General features: G+C 28.7%; 6 protein-coding genes across 7 annotated transcripts; 3 read left to right on the top strand and 3 right to left on the bottom strand.

Moving 5' to 3' along the window:
- Positions 1–429: 429 nt before the first annotated feature.
- Positions 430–4,134, bottom strand: LOC118070935 (alpha-N-acetylglucosaminidase-like). Its single transcript, XM_035089826.1, has 14 exons — positions 3,822–4,134; positions 3,560–3,720; positions 3,307–3,485; positions 2,993–3,211; positions 2,682–2,909; positions 2,534–2,597; positions 2,303–2,445; positions 2,115–2,199; positions 1,888–2,037; positions 1,675–1,817; positions 1,431–1,593; positions 1,172–1,371; positions 696–1,090; positions 430–618 (listed from the first exon to the last, which is right to left on the bottom strand). Exons 1-14 carry the CDS (start codon positions 3,907–3,909, stop codon positions 515–517), a joined length of 2,322 nt encoding a protein of 773 aa, XP_034945717.1. The 5' UTR covers positions 3,910–4,134; the 3' UTR covers positions 430–514.
- A 1,073-nt stretch (positions 4,135–5,207) lies between these two features.
- Wwox (WW domain-containing oxidoreductase) lies at positions 5,208–7,482 on the top strand. Of its 2 annotated transcripts, none has more exons than XM_035089795.1 (6): positions 5,208–5,844; positions 5,940–6,004; positions 6,140–6,343; positions 6,444–6,639; positions 6,713–6,898; positions 6,956–7,482. In XM_035089795.1, exons 1-6 carry the CDS (start codon positions 5,750–5,752, stop codon positions 7,419–7,421), a joined length of 1,212 nt encoding a protein of 403 aa, XP_034945686.1. In that variant the 5' UTR covers positions 5,208–5,749; the 3' UTR covers positions 7,422–7,482. The 2 variants fall into 2 exon arrangements, with proteins under 2 accessions (XP_034945686.1, XP_034945685.1); XM_035089794.1 differs by having other exon boundaries at positions 5,209–5,844; positions 6,107–6,343.
- On the bottom strand, positions 7,480–9,513 carry mRpL15 (mitochondrial ribosomal protein L15). The gene is made up of 5 exons (XM_035089796.1): positions 8,640–9,513; positions 8,405–8,559; positions 8,122–8,287; positions 7,899–8,058; positions 7,480–7,826 (listed from the first exon to the last, which is right to left on the bottom strand). Exons 1-5 carry the CDS (start codon positions 8,745–8,747, stop codon positions 7,525–7,527), a joined length of 891 nt encoding a protein of 296 aa, XP_034945687.1. The 5' UTR covers positions 8,748–9,513; the 3' UTR covers positions 7,480–7,524.
- On the top strand, positions 9,476–12,657 carry RabGGTa (Rab geranylgeranyltransferase subunit alpha). Its single transcript, XM_035089793.1, has 7 exons — positions 9,476–9,634; positions 10,338–10,448; positions 10,530–10,648; positions 10,718–10,905; positions 10,987–11,184; positions 11,269–11,913; positions 11,982–12,657. The coding sequence occupies exons 1-7, from the start codon at positions 9,611–9,613 to the stop codon at positions 12,422–12,424; spliced, it is 1,728 nt and encodes a 575-aa protein (XP_034945684.1). The 5' UTR covers positions 9,476–9,610; the 3' UTR covers positions 12,425–12,657.
- A 119-nt stretch (positions 12,658–12,776) lies between these two features.
- On the top strand, positions 12,777–16,417 carry LOC118070905 (golgin subfamily A member 2-like). The gene is made up of 5 exons (XM_035089774.1): positions 12,777–12,967; positions 13,048–13,134; positions 13,192–15,442; positions 15,521–15,742; positions 15,804–16,417. Exons 1-5 carry the CDS (start codon positions 12,929–12,931, stop codon positions 15,992–15,994), a joined length of 2,790 nt encoding a protein of 929 aa, XP_034945665.1. The 5' UTR covers positions 12,777–12,928; the 3' UTR covers positions 15,995–16,417.
- Positions 16,418–16,681: 264 nt separating this feature from the next.
- Positions 16,682–17,534, bottom strand: LOC118070906 (60S ribosomal protein L35-like). Its single transcript, XM_035089775.1, has 3 exons — positions 17,464–17,534; positions 17,097–17,233; positions 16,682–16,962 (listed from the first exon to the last, which is right to left on the bottom strand). Exons 1-3 carry the CDS (start codon positions 17,464–17,466, stop codon positions 16,731–16,733), a joined length of 372 nt encoding a protein of 123 aa, XP_034945666.1. The 5' UTR covers positions 17,467–17,534; the 3' UTR covers positions 16,682–16,730.
- Positions 17,535–17,580: the final 46 nt, after the last annotated feature.

Below are 17,580 nucleotides of genomic sequence, written 5' to 3'. Positions count from 1 at the left end.
ATATACCAAACCATTTTTTCCTTAATTTAAAGAACAAGAGTGTTTTCTTTATTACGCATTCTTCCGTCTACTGCAGCATATTGTTTTTTCAGATTATCAGACCATTAATTAAATTGATATGAGCACTAAGAGATTACAGGAAACTCGATAGTGGATAGAATGTTTATTGTATATACACAAAATCAGATCTATTGTGTTTTATTGATTTCCGAATGTTATCACATGTTTTAATTAACGTTAATATTATTATAGATGTCAGAAAATATTCTTCTTTGTTTTATTATTCCGATTTTTTTTGTTTTTTAGACAATGAAAAAATGATTAAGTATTTTCAAATATTATTTTTATCCATTTACGCAGGCAATTTTAATTACTAATTTGAAAAAATTACAGATTGACAATTTTATTATTTATACTGATTATTTTCTCTTATGAAGCATACCGATTTATTCATTCCATTAATTACAGTAAAGTCAATAAAAAATCAATAACCAACATTCTTTTCTGGATAATATTATTGAATAAGTTTTGGTTTATTTAAATTTTCTAAAAACCTTTTCATAGGATTTCGTAGGCTCCACTTGTTATACAAATCTACTGCGACTTGTATTGGATCACCTGTAAAACAATAATTATTTTCAGATTAATTAACAGCCGTAATGGTAAAAATAATAATGATAAAAAGTAAATGGTACCTGTCGCATCAGTTGGATATTTATTATGACCCTCTGAAAAAGGCTTTTCAACAAATTCATAGATTATATCATTTATTTTTGTTTGATCAAAAGTTGTATTTTTCCAAGGTATAGACGACTCCACAAGTGACAGAAATATTTTCCATCTTGCTCCGAAATAATCTGTTACAACCCCAGCCCATTGTTTAGTTGCATAATCTATTATTTTTCCTTGTGAAGCAGGTCCCCATAATGTAATCTGTCTACGAGCATTAAACTCATATAAATCTCTTTCTTTGTCATTTGTTCCTAATAGTCGAGCATCTCTGATCCACGTGCCCAACAAGAAAACTTCAGAGGTACTCAGAATTTTGTCTAAATCATCGAAAATTTCTTGAAATAGTCCTGATTGAATCCTTAAAAAAAGATCGTATCAACTACATACATCGAAACGATATTGATAGTTTTACAATGATTTAAATAAATTTAGTTTATACCTGAACTCTGTACGATTTTTTTGTTTATAGGCCTCTAATATGTCTTTATACAGATGTTCAACAATTACTTGTAATGATTGTCGAGTGAAGTCTATTACATCATATTTATATAATGAATTAGGATTTATAGTCAATCGGGCATTTAGTAAATTTCTCCAAGCATGTATTACTACTGATGGCTCAAACCAATCTTGTAAAATCTTAAATAAAAAATTTTTTTATGTATTTATCCTTTAACATTATTATTTAATTAACTTACATAAGATGATGGTTCTAAACTGGGTCTATTTGTTAAAATATAATGTCTTCGACTTCTCCAAGTTTCATTAGTATGATGATAAACCGAATGTTCCAAAAGTTTCCATGCTTCTGCAGCATCCTTATTTCTAACTCCATACCTTCTTACTGAATATTGTTCAAACCTGAATGTTTATAATATTCAATTAAATAAGTAATCTTGATCTTTGTCTGATAAGTTATAAATAAATTGTTTAGAATTTTACCATGAATCAAGATCAACCGGTTCATGTCTATAAGCCATCTCACTCATTAGATCATACATTACGTAATCTTGATTGATTCCTTCAGGTGTCAATCCAGTACCTATCATAGTACTTCCATTCATTTTTCTGGCTGCAATTACACGCTAAAGATGATAGGTAGATTATTAATTTTAAATATCGATGAACTAAATTAATAATAACTTTATTCTTTACCTCATTGATTCTATACGCGCTTCCATACATGCCCAATTTGGCTCCGAAATTATGAAGCATACACCAAATAAAAGGTTGCCCATAATAAGAATCAAGTTTATTATACAATGGTAATTGTTCTGATTCCAGATCAAGAATAACCATTTTTCCCTAAACATTTAAATTATAAATAAGAAATTCTAAATGACATAATAATAATCATCATAATTTGACAATGAAGTACTTACAAGTGGAACTGACGTAATAAACGCCTTTATTCTTTCTTTAGTCCAAAAACGTCTTCCACTATTGAAGGTCCATCCTTGTAAAATCCTTTGAATCAAAATTCAACAATGATCAAGTATTTCAATCTTAATATTAATCTATTCAATGTAATTTTTCAAGAGTGATTATTATACACTATAATTCTAAGTACCATATAGCTTGAGGATCTACATCAGTCATAGCTGAATAAATAGCTCGTCCAATATCTCTTAAAACATCTAGATCAGTTTCTGGATTCTTTTCGTTGAATGTATCACAATTATAAACATGATCTGTTCCAAATTCTTCAGTGTACTATTTATGACCAAAAGTACATCATTAGATTATTGTTATTTATAAAGTATAGTTTAATTTATATCAATTATTTTTAATAATGTCTTACCGTATCAAGGAACAATTTTCCAATAACTTTAAAAAGTGGGTCCCGAGGTGACAATAAAACAGGACTATAAGGACATTTAAATCAATTTAAAATACAGATGTTCATATTATCTATTTTTCGAACTTAGAGAAAAAGAATATTTACTTACCAGCAATATTCGTCTGGGAATTCATACCAAGTGTTAGTTTTGTACATGGAGGCATTGGGAAATTTTGTAAGGAATGCTTGAGGTACATGACCAGAAAAAGCCGGTAAAACAGGAGTAATTCCAAGTTGTCTCATTCTATTTAAAATTTTATGCTGAAGATTGATTGTAAAATTATGCCATGATGATGTTAGTGGACCACCCCAACCTCTTATGTTACCCATTCGTCCCCTGTTTATGATCATACAATAAGTGTTCCAACAACTGTCTTTAAACACGGTTGATAACAAATTAACTATTACAAATCAAGTTACCAAGGCAGATAAGCTGGCCCGGCAAAATGTTGATCAATTTCTTCTCTAGTTAAATTCAGTTTTAAGTAGATCCTCTCCCAAATAGCTTCTTGAGCACCAAATGCTAAAACAAGATTAATACCATTCAACGCCATCCAATCAATGTTTCTCTCCCATTTATCCCAATTCCACCAAGGTGTGCTATATCCAGCTGTGACGACATTTTGGTAGTATCGAAATCTAAAAACCGATTGATTATTTTTATTACAACTCAAGAACCAACATCATTGATGACTATAAAAACCTTATTCTTATTTAATCTTAAATAAAGTTACCTATCATTAGATGTAATAGTTTCATTTACTTCAGGAAGAACTGATGGGAATTGAATTTGTACGCCTTCCCATGCTATTTGTGAGTTGCAATAATTTTTTAGATAATAATGGAAACCCCAAGCTACAGATACTCCAGATGTTCCTATTATCCAAATTTTATTTTCCCGGCATTTAATTAGCTGGAATAAAACAAATATATTAATATCAATCGTAAATTGAATCAAATTCATCAGGTTATATCATCTCATATTACTTTAAAAGTATCTTTCCCTTCAGGACCAATTGTTGGATCAACCAACACTTTAAATAAATTGGCTTTTGTTCCTATAATTCGTTGAATTAATTCTTCTGCTGCTTTAGTTTGTTGTTCATTAGAAGCGGATGGTTTAATATGTCCAAGAGTAAGTTGGAATTCTAGTAATAAATTGTAAAAACAAATTATCTCTTGGTTTCCATATTATGAAAAGTCATTTTTAAAAAGAAACAAGAAGATCTAATGTAAAAATATTACTTACGATCAGAAATAGTATTTTGAGCTGAAATAAAATATTGTAAATTCACCAAAAGTACATAAGAGAACAAAATTCTTTGATAGTTAGACATATCGAGTTTTGGTGTAAGCTTCTAATAGATACCGGAATTCAATACTCTGCTAATTTTACGATCAATGTGTTTTTATAACGGTTTTATTCTTATAATCCCCTCTTAAATTTGATACTATAATGGTGGAATAAGTATTATTTAAGTTTAAAAAATTATGTGATATAAGGGGAAATCACTTTGAGCAGTAATACAGAAAAGTATTTTTCAAAGAACAATAAAACCAGATATTTTTCGACTTCGTAAGCATTTTAACTTTACGTTAAACTATGATAACAAATTTAATTGATAAAAATTGAAATAAAATTCTTAGACTTTGTGTAATAAAAATTTCAAGTAAATTCCGTTTTTATCAAACATTCATAGTTCATATTACTAATTTATATCATTTATCCAACATTGCTGGTTGAATATTAACATTTTTTATTACATCTAATTAATTGACGATTCTGAGCAGCCAAATTTTCGAAATATAAAAAGACAAATAAGAATAAAGTTATCACTATTTTATTATTAACATTGAGAACACGTGTGTAGTGTTTAAAAGTTTATCTATTTTATCATTAATTTTCATTGTATTTCATCTTTCGATTAAAATTAAAAATTTGAGCACCTCATCATTTTTCAAGGTCTTGAGAATCATTACTGATTATTTTTACGTAATTGTATTCATGTGTATGAGTGATCATTTTTTTGAAATGATAACTTAAAAATAATTTTGTACATTGCTTTAAAAATTTGTTGACCAATATGTATTAACAAAAAAATGATGCATCCTGTCACAGGTAAATATTGGTGCAATATTTTATAAGATGTTCAGAGACTTTAATATACCCCTCTTAATCAACAAAGTAAAGAAAAATTGAATATTTGAAATAAATGTAATTAAAACTAAGCATCATCTTCCAAAATATTTTTTATTGCACTATCATTTTTAAAACATAAAGTCAGAAAAAGTGCTGTACAACTTTATGCATTTACAGCTTCAATATAACACCATACTCCAGTGATAGCTATATTTTTTATAGCAATTTTATTTCATTTATGATTATAAAGAAGAGGTATAAAATGATTTGTAGTGGTAATATTAAAATTAGCTCCTAATCTAATTCCAGTCCTAATTCTAACAATTTTTTCACAATAATATCTTAGCCTAGATGTTCAAAACAATGGATCATCACATCGCTTTCAAATACCTGTGTATGTTTTTAGTTTTTTTCAGTTAGTAGCTCTTCTTTTGAATTGTTGCCAACTGTTAGTATAGTACTAGTCAGCGCTGTCTGGTAAATTGTGAATGACTATTTTATATGTGTATGTTTGTGTATTTATGATCGACGGATATCAATATCCGGGCGTGTTATGACGAAATATAATTTTTATCATTGTCTAATTCTAGTATTGTCTATTTCAAATTTTTAGTTTCATTTTTTATTATCGTTACCAAATACCATCTTTAAATATGGAAATTTCCATATAAATTTATGGAGTAAATTTACATATGGAACATTATGAGTAAATCCAATACATCAAGTTATTAGTATTTAATCACTCATATTTATATCAATATTTATACAGTGTTAAATCTATTTTAATGTCATTAAATTAACACGCATTGTTAATTTCTTTAGTAGTGTTAAACTCTTTATATATTTATAATTGCATTGGAATGTTTGTGCACCATGTCAAGGCATACAGTTAACCTTTAAAATAAAACTTAACATTTAAGATCACAATATACCCTGTTATTCTGTGTTATTTACACTTTGAGGGTCAAAAAAAATATTAATATTGAAATTAACTGATTTTTTAATAATTTATACTAAAAACTTAATAACAATTCAAAATGGTTGGCATTTTAAACGAATCTGATAGTGATGATGATTTACCTCCTGGTTGGGAAGAACGTGCAACTGTTGATGGAAATGTTTATTATGTTAAGTAAGTATTATTAATAATGATTTTAAGATTCCATCATCAATTAATTCTACAATTATAGACAAAATATCAATCTTATCTGTCAATTTTCTTTACAGTCATTATACAAAAGGTACTCAGTGGACACATCCACGCACTGGTCGTAAAAAAATAGTAGAAGGAGGTAAATAGTAAACTTAATGATTTTAAATCATTTAATAATGAAATTAGAAATTATTAGTAATTATTGCTTGAGAAAAATAACATTTTCTTATTATTAATACAGAATTGCCTTCTGGGTGGGAAAAATGTATTTCAGATGACGGAAAAATACTATTTGTTAATCATTTACATCGTACAACGACGTATACAGACCCTCGATTAGCATTTGCAACTGAATACAGAGAAGCGTCTCAACCAGTTCGACAAAGATTTGATGCTAGTAGTTCAGCATTAGCTGTACTTCATGGAAGAGACTTGAGAGGCAAAGTTGCTTTAATAACTGGTGCTAATACAGGAATAGGTTGGTTTTTAATTATATGCCAATACATTCTAATTAACTAAAGTTATTTCTTTTTATATATTCATACATCAATTAACTTCTAACACTTGAAAATTTTAAGGGTTCGAAACTGCTCGATCATTAGCTTTTCATGGCTGTACTGTAGTGATGGCTTGTCGAAATTTAAAAAAGACTGAAGAAGCAATACAAAGAATAAAAAAAGAGCGTGAAAATGTATCTTGCGAAGCACTTCAATGCGATTTATCATCTTTACATAGTATTAAAAACGCTGCTGAGAAGTTCAAACAAAAATATCGGTAAAAGAGAAGTCATTCATTTTAGAAAAATCATAAATGATTAAAATGATTTAAATTTAATTATGTAAACTAGAACTCTTCATATATTGATACTCAATGCTGGGGTATTCGGACTTCCATACACATTAACTGAGGATGGGTATGAGACAATATTCCAAGTAAATTATTTATCTCACTATTATTTAACTTTGTTATTGGAACATCCACTAAGAAGTTGTTCAAATTCGAGGATTGTTATTGTTTCAAGTGAATCACATAGGTACATATATTTAATTAATAATAATTGATTATTTAGTAATTACATTTAATTTATTAGATTTTCTACGATTCAAAATGTTGAAGATATTCATCCTCTAACGCTTTCTCCACCTGCGTTTAAATTTTGGTCAATGGGTGCTTATAATGATTCAAAACTATGTAATGTTTTATTCGCACAAGAATTAGCAAAAAGGTGGCCGTCAGTAAGTGTGTTTAGTTGTCATCCAGGAAATATGGTGTCTTCAGAATTATCGAGATATTGTTGGATGTATAGACTTTTATTTGCTGCAGTGAGACCTTTTACAAAATCACTGCAGCAAGCAGCAAGTACTCCTGTATTTTGTGCCACTGCACCAGAATTAGAAGGAACTACTGGTATTTATCTGAACAATTGTTATCGCTGTGAAGTATCAAATGCTGCTAAAGATTCTGACCTGGCTGCTAGATTATGGAATGTTAGTCAAGAAATGATTATAAATGTTGTCAAACGCGATAAACTGTGGTATGAATTAGCTTTGAAATGATTGTAAATTTTATTATTTTTGATACTTTAGGATCATTAAATAATTTTATCTATTTATCTGATGTTAATCGTTTTTATTTCTATAGAATATAAAATTTAATAACTTAATTAGTATAGTATTCTTTTAAATAATCTGCTGTAGGTTTTAATATTACTTTGTCCTTTACACTCACTATCCATCCCGGTGAAAGCCCATAAAATATTTGTCTCGGATCTTTACGTAAGGTGAGCATATCATACAGAGGATCATCTTCTAACTTTGGCAATTCGTAGCCGTATTTTTGTGCTAAAACTAATCGTTCATATGAAACTTTTTGTGGATCTGCTAAATATCCTCGTGTAGCTGGATTAGAATAAAATTCTAAACAATCCAGTGGTGGAAGAAATCTTCGTGGAATAGGTTCTCCTAGTAAATGAAATTTAAAAAAAAATATGATAACTTCATACCTTAACAATAAAATAGTATACAAGGTGTTACCTCTAGCAAAAAATTTAGTTGTGTCACGTAAGATATCTAGACTAATTCTATCATAGAATGCAGTCGTAATAGTTCCGCCGTTTTTCTCAATTGCTGCAATAACTGGTTCACTAGTCCATTGAACTTCTATGTTAACTTTTGCCTTGAAGATATCAGCACCCTAAAGACCAATTAATAATAAATTTTATTTAGTTTTTATGAAATATAAGTTCATAATACAAACTTCAATTGTAAGATGAATTCCAGCATGATTGTCATTAGTTTCCATAGAAAAAAGCCCAGTATTCATAATGATTCCAAGATCTATCGGTTTTGTCACATCAACTCTGTTTGTATCAATAAACATTTGTAGCTGATGGAGACTTAGTGGTGGATATTGACGTCTTAAACTAAAATAAATTTTATTGTAAGTAATTTTTAAATTTTAGTTCTCCTCATTTTGATAATTGTTTTTCTAAAGAAAAAATTTAATTAACTTAATTGTGAAATGATTTTAATATACATACTGGAATCCTTTATAATAAGGTTCACGTCCAAATCGCAAATGAAATGGCCATGAATCGGTTCCAAATCCAGGTAGTGACCATTTTTGCCTTTGACCACATCCTTTATTTCCAGCACCATGCTTGTCACCCCCATGTTGACCTCTACCTCTTTTACTCTAAATAAATCATAAATTTTTGTAAAATTAAATCAGAGCCGTAGTTAATACATTGTTTAATTTAATAACAATTTATTTACCCTGGTCAGTGTACCAGGATTTGCTCGTAAATTTCCCAATGATACTCTTGGAAGGGATTTTAACATTTTGAGAGCAAAATCTCTGGTACTTTTGCTTTCCCCGACCATTTTTGCTATGATTGAACTATTGAATTGTCTTGAACAATAACTACTAATTTTTTTAAACTAATAATTCATGTGCCGATACTTGGAGTCACTTGAGTTATTGTTAAATCATAACCTAAAACGTGAACAGTGGCGCTCAAAATCAACGATGCTATTTTTTCGCGCATGTGATCAAACGAATCAAGTTTTTTACTAGTGATTCGAATCATAAAAAAAAATTTTCAGCGCGGTAAAGTCAGTGATTGAAATGATAGAATACTTTCTATTCCAAGTAAATAAACATTCTGAATTATCTCACGATTACGAATATTATTTCATTAATAATTACATTTTTATAATCCATACACATTGATAATGTAAATTCAAACCAACTGAGAATATTCTGCTTATGTATTCTTGATTAATACATCATTGTTTTTCTTTTTTATTAAATTGAGTAGAATCTGTATTGCAACGTAACTCCATCCAACTTCTTTATTTCTTATATTTTCAAATAATGTTCTTCTATTCCACTTGTTGCAATACTTGGAAAAATGGCTTTATTTCTTTTCTTGCTTTTATTCATTTTTTAAATATTTTTTGATGCTCTTCCTCAAATCGTTTCTATCAGCTCCATACACATTGAGCTTGAGTTGTTAATTTTCCTTTTAACAACTATGATAAATAAACGTGATTTAACTGTTCCAGTTTTTCTTGTTGGAATATCCCCTCCTGCTATCTAGGATGTAAGCTTCTTAGAATCGTCGAGACATTCGCTGGACTTTTCATACGCGTTTGAAGCTTCGTGAAGTTTAGTTTGGTGTGTTTCAGGTTTTTTAAAATTATCTATATAAAAATTCAAGATTGTTACATTCAGAGAAAATAATATGAAGCTTACAGAAGGAAATAATGTAAGTACAAGTAGAGTTAAATTTTATTGAAGACGAGTATTCTAACACTTAACTCTGAAAAAAAAAGCGTAGACATTTATCAAACCCATCCAAATATTGTTGCTGAAGTCATTTTGCTTTTCGGAGCATTTATCCACTAACGTAAATATCTGAATATCTTGAGGCAAAACAAGTTTTCTACTGATATTCATTCATCAAATTGGAGTTCTTGCATTGTTTTATTTTTTAGGAAACTTTTCTGTAGTAATTCAAAATACAAGAAATGAAATAAATAGTCAATATTACCAAATACCCAATATACATGTATATAATATCAATTTATAATAAAATAATCAACCAAAATAGATGTATGTGACGTATGTACATATAAACACAAATTGACGCGCCTTTGCTTCAGAATCAACTACAGTGCTCCAATTTGACTACAGTTTGACGGTTCTCTGTGATGATACATATAACCTAGCTATCTTAGTGAAATTAGTTTTAAATTTAATTTATTTCAATTAAATTTGAAATTGTAAATATTGGAAAAATATTTGTAAATATTACATACAGAATATAAATTAATCAATATCAATCATGGTTAGATATTATTTATGTATAATTAACTCTAAATAAAAAATATTCTTCTGATAATTTATTGCATCATTATTTATGACATTGTAGGAAAGTAATGAATTTAATTGTTAAATTATATTTTCAGCACGGTCGTATCAAAGTACGCACAACAGCAGAGCAAGAATTAGCCAAAAAAATAGAACGAGAGAAAAAAGTTGTTCAGTATAAAGCTGCTATAAATTTAATATTTGAAAAGGTTTTTTTTCTACTCAAAATTCTAAGTATTAATCAGCACTTTTTCATATTTTTAATATCATTGTCATTTCGATATTTATAGAGAAAGAATAAAATTTATGATGATGAATTACTTTTTACAACTGAACACCTAGTGTTGAAAATACCTGACATTCACACAATTTGGAATATTCGACGAGAAGCTTTCCAAAATAATCAATGGTAAAGAATGAAAATGACTATTTAAATTCCATGCTCCTACTTCTTATCTTGTGTTTAATTATATTTCAGGGATAAAGAACAATATGTAGAACGTTTAAAGAAAGAATTGTCATTAACAGAAAATTGTTTACGAGAAAATCCTAAATCTTACAGTGTTTGGTATCAAAGATGTTGGGTTATAGATCATTTACCATCACCAGATTGGAATACAGAGTTAGCTCTTTGTGCTAAATGCCTCAATTTGGATGAACGTAACTGTACGATAAACTTCATCTCTACAATATTTATCTTATACAATTGGTTATAGAAATCAAGCAAGCTATATTTTTTTATCACAGTTCACTGTTGGGATTATAGACAACACATCGTAAAGAAGGCTGGAATATCTGATGAAGATGAATTTGAATTTTCTACTACCAAAATTTTAAATAATTTTTCGAATTATTCATCGTGGCATTACCGCAGTAAAATATTATCTAAGTTGTTTCCGGACAAAGAGAATAAATTACCTATTGATGCAGAAAAACACAAAGAAGGTAATTAAAATAAAATTAAAATAATAAAAGTATTTATGTTTATTCATCATATAAATAAATTTATGTTCAATATTTTTATTTCAGAACTGGATCTTGTTATGAATGCAACATTCACAGATCCAAATGATTCAAGTGCTTGGTTCTACCAACGTTGGTTGCTAGATTATACAGAAACTCAACCGAATGTTTTATGGCAAGTGGAAGTAACAAATGAAGCAGCAATAGTGATATTTCATGAAAACACTTGTCTACGACCAGATGATTTATCGCTTTCAATAAAAGTCGCAGATCAAGCATCAGATGATGATTCTAATAAACATCATTATTACATAACAAATTGGAATTCACTAAATAATTCCTCATTTTCCAAAGTTTGGGTTGCTAGTCTATCTTCAGAAAAATTCGACGAAAAAGATGAGAAACCAATTACAATATCTATTACTTTCAAGAAAAATACTTTCAATCTTACAAAATCAGAAAACAGTAATGTTTGGTACTACAGATCTTCTTCTTTACCTTTGGATAGACATAATAAAACTCAACTCAAAGAACAGCTAGACAATTATAAACAATTAGTGCAAATGGAACCAAATAATAAATGGGCCATTCTTACTGGAATTTTTCTGATGAAAAATTATGATTTTGTATCATATCATGAAGATATATTGAAAGATTTAAATCTACTAATGAAGATTGATCACCTTCGTGCTAACTATTATGCTGATATACGTAAGTTAATTTTTTTACTAAATTATTTTTCAATAATGATAAATTCAGTCACTTAATTATATTTGTAGGAAGTAAATGTGTAATGGATTATAAATTACACTTTTTCCAACAAAGTAAGGATAATTCGGATTTAAATTCTACAGTGGATTTATCAAATCTTGAACTGACAATATTCTACAACGAACATTATTTTACACTATGCCAAGAATTAAATTTGTCTGGGAATCATTTGAATTATTCCTTGCAAAGACTTTCAACTTTACGGAATTGTCAAAAATTGTCTTTATCTTATAATAATCTAAAAAGCATAAAGAATTTCCCGACGCTACCAAATTTGAAATACCTTTCACTTCAGGGAAATGAATTGACAAATATTGATGAAGTATTAAATTTATTAAGCAGACATAAACTTAGTGTTCTTGACATTCGTGACAATCCAGTTTGGGACTCGGGTGATATACAATCCCAAATTTTGAATATTTATCCTGATATTGAATTAAAAGTTAGTTAATTGTTCGGCAAATGATAACATAGTTAAAAGAATAGAAAATTTTGACTAAATTAAATCATTATTCTCAAATTTATTGACTATGTAATGTAAAAACATCACACATAATAGAAAATCATGATTTTTTATAACAATTATTCAAAGTAAATGTAATTCGTTCTTATGAATATTCACCTGTTCATATAATTTTTATATCTACACACTAATTTTACACAACGAATTATATATCGATGTATAAATTATGAACCATTCTTTATATAATAAAAAAAAATCAAACAAATAACTTTTATTCAAATATGTATCTGTAGAGATGGCTCCAAAAGCTAGTTCTAAAATTAAAAATACAATTGAGAACCCCTGATATGCCAGAGTGGCTACATTATAGACTAACCTCTTCCTCTGCTGTCATCTTTCAATATTTTGTCAATTAGTGATGTAAAACAATAATAACTTTATTTAATAACGTCAGTATTTATAAATCAGCATTGAAACTACACTGATTGAATCATGAATAAAACAGAAAAATTGTTAGCTGCTCGAAAAAAGGTAATTATTTTGTAAAGTGCTTTCAGCTTTTTACGTTGAATAAATAAACTAATGTTTATGTATGTATATTTTTTGGCTAGCTTAAGGAATTTCAGTTAAATAAAGGAAATCATCATCAGGTAGTTAGCCCACCTCATCAACATGACACCGCAGAAAATACCACACATGTAAGTTTTTTTACTTACGTGCAAACAATTTGTTATTTTTTAATCTATTTTTTTCAGGAGATTAACAGCAATAAAAATGAGAATACAAATGTGCAATTATCAAATGTTGAACATACTGAAGCAAGTAAAGATAGCCCGAAACATTTTTACGTTTCAGAGTTGAATCATAAAAATAATGAATCAACAAACGAAAATGTTCAAGAAAAAATGTTTTATGAAGATACACTACCAGATGTGTCTGACAGAAATTTATTAGACTTTTCACAAGATGTTCCAGAGACTCCTAAAATGCCATTAATGCTCGAAATAAATTCTAACTGTAATAATAATAATGAACCACAACCAACAAACCAAAATGGCAAACATTTTGATAATGAAATGATTGTACAAAACGCTTTCCAACTTTCTCCTTTTTTACCAGAACATACGTTTTCAACTGTGCCTACTGTGAATAGTTTTAGTAACAGTAAACCCGAAGAAGAGTTATTATTACCAAGTGACGAATCAGAAAATCAAAATAAAAATTTAAATAAAGCCTTGGAAAATGAAAAAGATCTTGTTGATCAGTTGAATATTCAATTAAATCAATACAAAGAAAAGATTTCAGAATTAGAATCTTGTTTGGCTGCAAAAAATACTGAATTTGAAACTAAAATTGCTGAGAAAGTGAATCATTTACAAGAACAAATTCAATTTCATTCACAAACAACCAGCATTCTTGTTTCAGAAAAGGCAGAGTTAAATGCATCACTTGCTCACGCTCAAACAACATTGCGACAAAAATGTAATGAAGTTGAAGAATTGACAGAGAAATTAAATAATAAAAAACATCGTATCGATGAATTAGACAAAGAACTGCATCAGACTAAAGGTACGCTTGACGAACTAAAACAGTCCCATCAACAATTAAAGTATAATAATGAAAGTCTCAATTACAATTGTGTAGCATTACAAAAAGTAAATGAAGAACAGAATATGCAAATTGCTGAACTGAGGCAGGAATTAAATATTAAATCTGTAGAATTGGCTAATCTTTCTAAGGCTCTAGAAGACAATAAAAATTCTCTATCATTAGCAGAACTGAAAATTCAGCAATTGACAAATGCTACTCAAGAAGTACGGATTGTCGATAATCAAAGTCAATTACATGTAATGTTGGAGCAACAATTAGCACAACTGAAGGAAAATTTAAAAACTATGACCATTGAAAAAGAAGAATTAGGTAAACATTATGAGAGTTACGTTAAACAATTGGATGCTAAATATGAAAATGCAGTACAAGAATTAAAAGCTGCACAAGTGGCAGTAAGTGAATATAAAGATCGTGAAGAGAGTTTTGTACAACGTTTGTCTAATATGGAACAGCAGTATCAAAGAGAAAAGCAAAGGGCTGAATCTTTGCTTCCTTTACAAGACTCGGAAAATCAAATAAAGCATCTTACTCAAAGTATGGATTCTTTAGTATTAGAGCATGAGACTTTACAAGGAACGTTACGAGAAAAAGAGGCAGAAATAGACACATTAAAGGAAGAGTTGAAAGAGCTACGTGAGCTACGAGATCAGAATGTAGAAATTTCAAAATTGGTACACGCTTTAGAAAGTGAACAATTAGGCGCATCAAGGGCTGTGTCTCAAAATGAACAATTAAAAAGTCAACTAAGTGAAATGCATGATGCTTTTGTAACACTTAGTAATTCTAAATTAAATTTAACTGAACAGCTTCAAGATGAACGGTCAGTAGGAAGAAAATTAAATAAAGAATTGAATAGAGTTGAGATGGAAAGGGATACATTAAGAGAAGAATTAAAACAAAAAGATGAAATCATTCAGGAATTAGAAAAAGAAAAATTGAGATCTGCCCAAATTGTTGATCAGATGCAACATTATCAAGCACAATCATACCAGACAAGAACTTTACAGCAAGAGCTTCAAAATGCATTGAATACTATTGAAGTTTTAAAACAAGAAAATGCAAATCTACTAGAGAAACTAAATAATTCGAATCATACTGATCATCGAACAGAAATACAAGCTGAAGTGATAGAGAACCGAAGTGAGCCTAAACAACCACCTGAACAAGATCAATCTGGTGTTAGAAATGTTGAGAATAAAGGCACAGTAATAGAACATGAACACATAAAAGATACAAAAGAAACTCAAATTGATCCAGATGAACTAGTGTCTGAACCATTGATGAAATTAGAAAAACGATTTAAAGAAACGATCGAACGAGTAGCTGAGTTGAGCGATGAAAAACAAAGATTGGAGCATTTAGTGCTCCAACTTCAAGGAGAAACCGAAACGATAGGTAATATTTACTCAATACAATATTATAATAAGTTGTCTTTTTAGGCTTCAATAATTATTTATTGTTTCCTTTACTTAGGAGAGTATATTACTTTGTACCAAAAACAACGTGCCATCCTTCATTTAAAAGCACAAGAACGTGAGCAAACATTTCGCCAATTAATTGATCAACGTAATCAACAACAGGTACAGCTTCATCAACTGAAAGTTCTTGTTGCTGATTTATTGAAAAATAAGCCTATTGATCATGTTGGTTCGAACAATAAAGAGAATAGCTTTAACACACATGTAGATAATAATGGTGAGTATGAATAACTGAAATTAAGTGGAATAAATATAATATTGAATAAATATTTTTGCAGTTACTTCCAATGGTGCAACTAATGAGGTAGCGATTGAAAAAGCTCAAGAAGTAAAAGCAGATGAAGAAAAAGAAACGAAAGAAAAAATTTTAGAATTACTGACCGAAATTAAAGACTGTAAAGACAATTGTTCTCTTGAACCGAATTTCCACCCTTGTCTATGGTGTTCAGGAAAACTTATTACAGTTTAACAGTAAATAAAAGTAATCATCATATGCAAATGAGTTACTAAATATTCATGATTAATCTGATTAATTAATCTTTCGAAAATATTTCTGTTATTGTATATAATTGGAAGACAATTTAGCATTAAAGGGATGTAATATGTAACGAAAGAGAATATAATAACAATAATAAAGCTTCAATTAGTATTTTAGTAATAAAAATATTTTAATATATTGATATATGATTAGGCGTGATTTATAGAAAGAAAGTTTGTAATTGTGCTAACCAGTGCAATACAAAATTGTGAAACAATTAAAAATAACGAATTTTATTTTAAAAAATCAAAAACGAAAATTTGATATTTCATCTCATTGGGTGTGTCATTGTTGAGCGATATTACAAATGAATTGAAAATTTTTGTAATTAATTAATGAAAACAGTAATATCAACTAATAAAACTTTTTCATGCAAATGTTAAATGGCTTAGTAAATCTTATTTTCAATTATGAAACCGAAGAATTGTTCATATCTAAAACACTCTTAGCTGATTTAACCTTATGATATAAAAGTAACAAATGCCTAAATAAATTTATCTAAAATCGAATTCATTTTCATTCTATCAAGTGTCAATATAGTGTATCAACACAATTTTATTTTTCAAAACCTTTTCATGCAATACCATTATTTATCTTTAAAATAAAACACGTAGACCATTTTTTTGGATTTTTATAATTTATTTTAATTTGAAATATATTAAATATTTCATGCCTTAAGAGCATACTTCCTCATTGGCCATGCAGATAACTTTCTGATTTCTTTTAGAGTTTTACGGCCTGCTTGGTAAGGCGTTAACTTCCTACGGATCGCACGGGTCTTTTTTGGCCTTAAATCCAAAGGTTTATATTTTTTATTTTTGTACAAAAGTCTTAAATTTTCTTTTTGCTTCTGGTGCATAATAATGTATACACGAGCAATAGCTTTACGTACAACACGTCTGAAACATAAATAATACATATTATTTACAAAAAACGATGCAAATTAAGATAAAAAAAGTTATGAAAAATTATAAAGATGATGCTGGAGGATAATAAGGATAAATAATATAAATAATGACCGTCAACAACTTACATTTTAGAAAGTTTAGAAGCTGCTCCACCAGTAACTTTAGCAACTCGAAGATTAGTTAATTCAGTTTTGAGTTCTTCGAGTTGCTTGAGCAACTCCTTCTTATCCTTCGTACGCAATTCTGAGCACTTGACTTTACCCTGAAATAAATATAAACATTTAATAAATAAAATTCACCTGATACAGTTACCATAACCTCGAAGAAATATTGAAATGCTGAAAAATTTTTATTATGAATTAATAGTCTCATAATAATAATAAATTGAAGTTGTTGTACTATTTAACTGATTAATGCATGTAAATTTAATAATATGATCATCTAGAAGATGTGTAAACAATAAATGGATTATGAATTGGAACATTTACTAACCATTTTGTCAAGCTCTGTTTCAAGAAAGAAAGATTACCAGAAATGTGATTTTGAGGTTATTCAATTTTGAAATTTGTTTTGAAAAAGAAAATATTTAACGACTGCTGGTAAACTTTT

This window comes from Chelonus insularis, unplaced genomic scaffold (genome assembly GCF_013357705.1).
Source record: "Chelonus insularis isolate UGA/USDA-ARS -01 unplaced genomic scaffold, ASM1335770v1 contig_70_pilon, whole genome shotgun sequence".
Lineage (NCBI taxonomy): Eukaryota > Metazoa > Arthropoda > Insecta > Hymenoptera > Braconidae > Chelonus > Chelonus insularis.
Note: the sequence above shows the minus strand (reverse complement) of the source record. Positions and strands in the feature narration are given on the sequence as shown.